The sequence below is a fragment of the Cryptomeria japonica genome, chromosome 1 (assembly GCF_030272615.1).
Source record: "Cryptomeria japonica chromosome 1, Sugi_1.0, whole genome shotgun sequence".
Lineage (NCBI taxonomy): Eukaryota > Viridiplantae > Streptophyta > Pinopsida > Cupressales > Cupressaceae > Cryptomeria > Cryptomeria japonica.
The window spans coordinates 36,989,299-36,996,659 of NC_081405.1; the positions used below are offsets into that span (position 1 = coordinate 36,989,299).

General features: G+C 32.6%; 1 protein-coding gene across 1 annotated transcript; it reads right to left on the reverse strand.

Annotated features, from left to right (window-relative positions):
* Positions 1-778: 778 nt before the first annotated feature.
* Positions 779-2,965, reverse strand: LOC131048663 (ethylene-responsive transcription factor CRF3). The gene is made up of 2 exons (XM_057982708.2): positions 2,470-2,965; positions 779-1,767 (listed from the first exon to the last, which is right to left on the reverse strand). The coding sequence occupies exons 1-2, from the start codon at positions 2,648-2,650 to the stop codon at positions 1,061-1,063; spliced, it is 888 nt and encodes a 295-aa protein (XP_057838691.1). The 5' UTR covers positions 2,651-2,965; the 3' UTR covers positions 779-1,060.
* Positions 2,966-7,361: the final 4,396 nt, after the last annotated feature.

Below are 7,361 nucleotides of genomic sequence, written 5' to 3' on the forward strand. Positions count from 1 at the left end.
ACATATCCTTTCACATGATAGGTTATCTTTAAAATCTTACTATGAATCTCATAATAAACATCATGCATAATTTTTGGGGGGTCAATAATAAATATGATTATCATTTAATTTCCTACACTCATTTCAAATTCCAAATAAAACACACATTGTGTTAAATCATTATTCATCTCATAAACAAGATTAGAGAAAAATCATTACCAATTAAAAATGTAATTCCTCATGCTTATTCCCTATTCCACATAAAGCCACACATTATATTAATATCATTATTAGATTGTCTAAAAAGTTTTTATAAAAAGCATTTGAAATTTTGACTAACATGAATATCAAAAATCTAAAGAAACAAACCAATTATACATATCCATATTATACCCAAAATATATATCAAAAAGCAATGATAAAAGTAACTTACTTTAAAAAATTCATAAATTAATATATATAAAAAGGTTTACATAGTAGCATGATATGAAAGCATAAGCCTTTAGACTAGATATTTTTAGACTAAGAGTCAAGAACTGAAAGGTGTCGAGGGCATGGGACACAATCCCAACCTCATCCCTTACGATATGGGAACCTTGCACTCACGAAAACTTGATCCTTAATGAACTCATTGAGAACCATTCTATTATAAATTACTTTTGAAACAAAATAGAACAAAAGTTACCAACAAAAAATGAAAATAACAATTTTCTTGCCACATATCCATATTACACCAAAAAATATATAAAAAACATAATAATAAATGTAAATTCTATCTAAAAAAAAAAATTATATATATAAATATTTACATAATAGTATGATATGAGAGTTCGACCCCAACCTCATCCCTCATGATATATGCATTAACTTGATCCCTAATGAGCTCAGAACCATTCTATTAAAAATTACTTTTTAAAGCAAAATAAAACAAAAGTTACCAACCGAAAAAACCAAAAAACCAGTTTTATTTCCCCCGAGGAACAACGTGGTATTTCGTCCCATCACCATGAACAAAACCAGCCGCCTTTTTAAAAAATGCTGGTAGTCAAAAATGGAAAAATCACAGAAAAACTGGCAATCACTACCATGGCATGGATGAGCCAGGCTCCGTTGTTACAGTCCATGGCAGAGATTTGGCATCTTCTTCTCTCTTTGGAAAGGTCACATACGAAGATGGTACTCCAAAAGAAAATCCACAAATCTTTTGAGCTTTCAGATGTTTCATGTCTTTCTGTTCAGGGGGTGTTGAAGCTGAATCACTCTTTGTTTTCACACCCTGTTTTGAGTCTTTCTGATCCAACGTTTTCACACACTGTTGGACGATTGGTAGTGAAGAAAGTTGCTCAGATAAGCCTGGATTTTGCAATAGCTGCCAGTACTGATATAAATCCGGGAACTCTGTGAAAACATCGGATAACAGGCATGCCGATTCACTAACATTAATGGGAGAAGGAGGATTTGGGTTGCTGGGTTTCGGCCATTCTTGTGAAAAATTTAGGTCAGCTTTGGGGTTCGGGCATTGTTGTGGAGAATTTAGGTCAGATTTGGGTTTGGGTTTGGGTTTGGGTTTGGGCCATTCTTGTGGAAAATTTAGGTCAGCTTGGCGTCCTCTTAACCGCCATGCGGCTTTGTCGAAGGCTCTGGCCGCTTCTTCTGCAGAATCGAATGTCCCCAACGAAACCCACCCCGCCTTCCCAGGCTCACGAATCTCCGCACCATATTTTCCAGTCCTCCTCTTTCTCACTCCCCTGTACCGTCTCCTCTTCCTCTCATTCACTCCCCTGCATTCTGTATACAATAAGAAAAAGCTTAGAGATTTTCAGAACATTCTAACAATTGTTAGATTCACAAATAGTTCTTTTGTCTACTACAACAGTGTGCTAAAACATTTCAGAGAATTATGATACTGTAATCAGGATTCAATTGTGTAGTTTTTCAGTGAAATTTGTCGATCCATGTTTCATGAGTTGTGGTTCACAATAACCTATCTTTCATTTTTCGAGTCAAACTCATTGATCCAAGTTTTATGAGTAGTGGTTCGCAATAACCCATCTCTCATGAGAATGAATCATACACTTAGCACTCATATGATGTTCTGAAAAGAGAAAGATGAGATCATTATATTAACAACAAAAAAGTTTAAGAAAATCCTCTTTCACTGAAGAACTAACCAAGAGAATTTATTGTGAATGGGATGTGTATGAGTAGTGGTTCACAATAACCTAGCTATCATAAGAATGGATAGATTTAGCTGTCTAGTTTTGAGTCAAACTCATTGATCCATCATTTCATGAGTAGTGATCCACAAGTTTTGAGTTAAATTCATTGATCCATATTTCATGAGTAGTTGTTTACAAAAACCACAAACTTAGCACTCATTCCATTTAGACAATATATATTGAAGGCTAATTGATTTAAAATATCTTAAAAAAAGAGAAAGATGAGATCTAATCATTATATTCAACAACCAACAAGAACAAAAGAGCTAACCTTGCAGTGAAGAAGTAGGAGAGGATTTATTGTGAATGGGATTTGCAGATAATTCCTTCTTGGGTCTTCCGCGCCCCCTCTTTTGCCTCTGCTGCTGCACCTGCTCTTCTTTCGCCATGGCTGACATACAACTCACTTCCATTGCCTTATCTTGCTTTAACTGACGATCCAGACAAGACATTGCCCTCTGCTCTGCTGCTTTTTTATGAACTTACAGATCCAAACTATTCCAAAAGACTGCTGTTTTCGTTTTATCCAGCAAGAAAATCAAGGATAGAACTGAGTTACCGGAAAATCCTAGTCCCCGGACACTTATGATTTATACACATCCAACAGAAGCGGCCCCTTCATCCCCTTATTAACGGACTTTCGCAAGGCAAAGTATTGAACAACACCGTTTTCTGCTTGCCAGATTTTTGTGCCGCCTCTCCCGCCATTATCTTCTACGCGGTTTTTTTTATGGCAAGCTCGCGAGAGAATCTGGGTGGTGAGTTTGAAGGCACATATTGCCCTATTTAGCCATTTCTTCCTTCAATAATCAAAGATTCCTTTGGATATTTGCATCATCGAGGTGCCTATTTTTTATAAATATTTAAATGTAATAAGTGGGAACTTCGGTAGTTAAAGCATATAAGACATTAATTTAATTTCCAATATAACAAGTATGGAATAGAGAAGCCTATTTTTTTTATAATATATAAGTATAATGTGGAAAGGATATCTATGGACTATAAATTGTTTCTCGTAGTGACAAGTGTTTGTCTTTGTCACGGGTTCATAACTCCAAGTCAAAAGCATTTATTCTTTAAAAAAAAAAGTGCTTGTCTTTGTCGTATTGCATTAATAGATTTTGTTAATAAGTTGACATATGCATTAATACATTTTGTTGACTAGTTGATACACCTGTTAGACATATCAAAATAACTTAGATTATTCAGATAACTTGAACCTTAATTCTAAATCTTATCCTAACATTTTAACCCTAACTCTTATTGTACACTTGATTCTAACCTTAACCATAACTATAATGATTTTAAAATCATAAGAATTAAGATTAGAATTATAATACAACTAATTACTATAAAATGAGGATTATAATTAATTATTTTAATTATATGTTAAAATTATTAACTATAACTTTGATCTTAATCAATTTATTTAATTAGATATTAAAATTATAATTAATTAAGATTTAGATATAATATGATATGATTAAAATATTTATAATTACTTTAATTTTTGAAATAATAATTAATAAGTTAGAATTAAATTTTATGTATGTTCTAACTTAGATAATTATAAAATTAAAATAATCTATATAATTTTTATTCTAATTCTAACTTAACTTTGAATTATATTTATTTTCACTTAATTTTAACCCTAGTTCTAGAAAGCCATATTTTACTTAAATTAATTAAATATATACTAATTAATTATATAATTCTAGCCTTAAATCTAACACTAATATTATTTTAATTAAAAATGGATATAAAATATGGTTAAGGATATTCTTTGAAGGCAAATATTTCTCTCTCTCACACATATATATCAGCTTGATTTTTAAATATTAATAATATATTCAATTAATGATTTCAAAAAATATTTTAAAACTTAAAAAATCTTATAATATCTCAATATAATAGAAAAATTTGAATTAAACCTAAACAAAGTTTTTTTTTCACTTTTTACTATTACATGCAATAAGGCTTATGTTTAAATTAAAAAGTCAAACTATTTCAAATGCCCCAATACTTAATTCTCATAGGTAACTTATTTTGTTTTCTTCATATGACACTTAACTCCTCCAATACTTATGCACAAATGTCTCAATACTCATGTGTTATGGGTATCAATAAAGTTGCATTACTCCTTCAATTAAAGTCTAGAAATTTTAACAAATAGAATACAAGTGGACCCTTTGGTACATGTAAAATTCATTAATAAGCTTTTAGTTATCATTTCTTTGGTTTCTTTAAAGTGAGTAATCCAAAACTTAGATGGGAAAAGAGTGAAAGATTAAAACCCTTCCCCTAGAAAAAAAAATAAGTGAATGCTAAATGTGCCCCACTTAACATTCCTTACACCTCCTTTATTTAGTTTTATCTTCACCTATAGTCAACATTTTCTAGCAAAGTGTAGGAAAATGAACTTTTTTCAACAAATAGTGATTAGAAACTCACCACTCTATATTGTGTAGATGTAGCAACATCAAAACAAGAAGAAAAAACCATGTATTGCGGGAGAAATTTCAACAATAAGTGAGGTCTATGCCCATGGCTCTTATTGCTAACACAAATACTCCACTTACCAAATCCTAGTAGTGTAATGTTTTGTTTAAATTTTCAATATCTCAAAGGGAATATTTTCTAATATCTAATAAAATTATATTTTTTAATTTATATATAATAATATAATACCAAAAACTATACTTTTTCCAATCAGATTTCTTAATAATTAATCAAATTCATAGAATTGAATATTTCTTTCAAAAATAAAATTCAGGTTTGGTTGTAAACACCAATTTTTTAAATTTTTTTCAGCAAAAAAAATCGAAGCGTGAAATATTATATAGATAATGTAAATATGTTAATTACATAGATAAGCTAGGACCAAAGGAGGGGAAGTGTATCAACCCTCAAAATCTAAGCAACCAAAAAACTACTACTTATAACCCCATGGAGCTATTCATTTACAAAAAGTAGCTCACACTAGATCGAATCAGAAGACAACATTCCAGAAAACCAAGATAAATAGAATAATACAAAGAGATTACATCCCATTCGAAGATTATTCGAATGAAGCTAATTCTAGAGGAAGATGAAAAGAAGATGGGAAGCCATGAGGATCATTTTTTGCATGATTAAGGAGTTCCCAAATGGCATCAAACTTCAATAGTGACATTAAAAACAAAGGCTCGATAGTGATCACTATGTATGTGTGATGGTATGATGAATCAATAAGGATCCAGACAACTACTGAGAGGGGGGGTGAATCAGTAGATATAAAAATGACTAAACTTTCACCAAACTCCAAAACAATCTCCAAAGCCAATCTCATAACTAACTAGTTCAAACACTGAACTACAAACTTCAATATCACTGATAGTATACCAATTTGACTAGCATATCAAAATAACAATATAACAACTCTGAAACTCACAAACCATTTAACCAAAACATCCAAATACTTTACTAACAAAAGTTAAAGAACATTTTAGATTACTGTTGGTCATCTTATCATATCTAAGTGGATTTAGTAGTTAAGCAAATTAACCATAGCAAACATAACCACAAAAACATTCACCACTTGACACAATGATTTTTGAAGTGGAAACCCAAATAGGGAAAACCACGATGGGGATGAATACCCACAAGTATTCAAAACTCTTCTGAAGTTCGCCCTGTTAGGAGCCAAACCTGTTAAAGCTTTACAAAAAGTCCTGTTAAGAACAGATCCTGTTAGGGACCACTCGGTTAAGGGATTGACTATAATGCCCTATTAGAAGCAATACCCTGTTAGGAGTAACCTCGGTAGAGAATTTGAAATCCAAGCTAATGGATCACCTGGTTAGAGGATTTCGATAGCAGTAAGCTTGTTAGAGCTTACCCAGTTAAGGGATTTGACTGTTGTAATTGTTAGAGAACAACATGGGTTTGCTGACCTGGTGAATAGCACTACTCTGCTTGATCAAATCCTTTTCATGCTTCTATCTACCTTCACACATACTGTAGATACACCTTTTGGTTTGGCAGTCAATCACACTTACACTTAACCAAAATTTCCAACACTATTACAAAACAACTCATTGACCTTATAAGAACAATAATAGGTCAGTAACACATCACAAACCTAAGATCTCATAGAGATTACAAACAAATCGGTTCAAGTATGATCGTTGGATTACATAGAAATCATTGCACATTGTTCAAGACAACCTCGACCACTCCTTGATCATTGCTTCATCAATCCCTGTAACTCATCACGCGGTTTCCACTTCATCCAATGTACTCGCTCATTCCCAAGATAAAACTGTTATCTCTACGTGCCAAAAACCATTTGAAACTCTTCACATACAATATGCATATGTGTCATAATCATTACCACTCATCATTTGATCATAAACCAATACAACCGATTCACCAAGCTCCATTGATTAGGATTTGGCACATCAACGGGTAGGGTTACCGGTTGATCTCACTGCTTCTCAAGTAATATCGATTTCTTTCACTAGCTTACCTACCAATTGCAAAATAAAATCACAACAGCATCATTACCATTTATAATTGACATCAATGACAACATAATAGTTCATCAATGCAATCTTCATGCAAATGCCAACAATGTGTACAACCATGAGTGAAAAGGACCTGTTGAATCAAACATGAAGCCATTGATGCTAGAAATTAGAATTGACCTTGAAGCCAACTCTTCCAATATTTCATTCCTACTAAGAAACCCACCAATTCATAGAGATCCTATGAAAACATTGTATGATTCTAGGTCCATGGAAATTTCCTCCCATGTGTGCGGTAAAGGGTGGACAAAAGTGTTAATAAGGAGCTTGGAGATGTCCACAAACCAAGTGAGGTCCATGATAACTACTACAAACCAAGACATTGCCTCTAAGGGTAAGAGAAATAGATTTCCTTGCAACCAGTCTTCACCAAGAATACTAATTAATGCACACTCTATGCTGCTACATGGGATGGAAAAGGTCAAAGGCAGAGATTATAAACACCAAATGTTATTATCTTGTAGTTTTTACAATATCAACTAGCAGAAAAATCAACTTAGCACAATGATGATTTCCATGTTAAATCACTCTTGAGAAATTATGGTTTCCATCCTTAAATTCCTACCATAAGGGATTTCATCATTTGATGCTCCAAAGG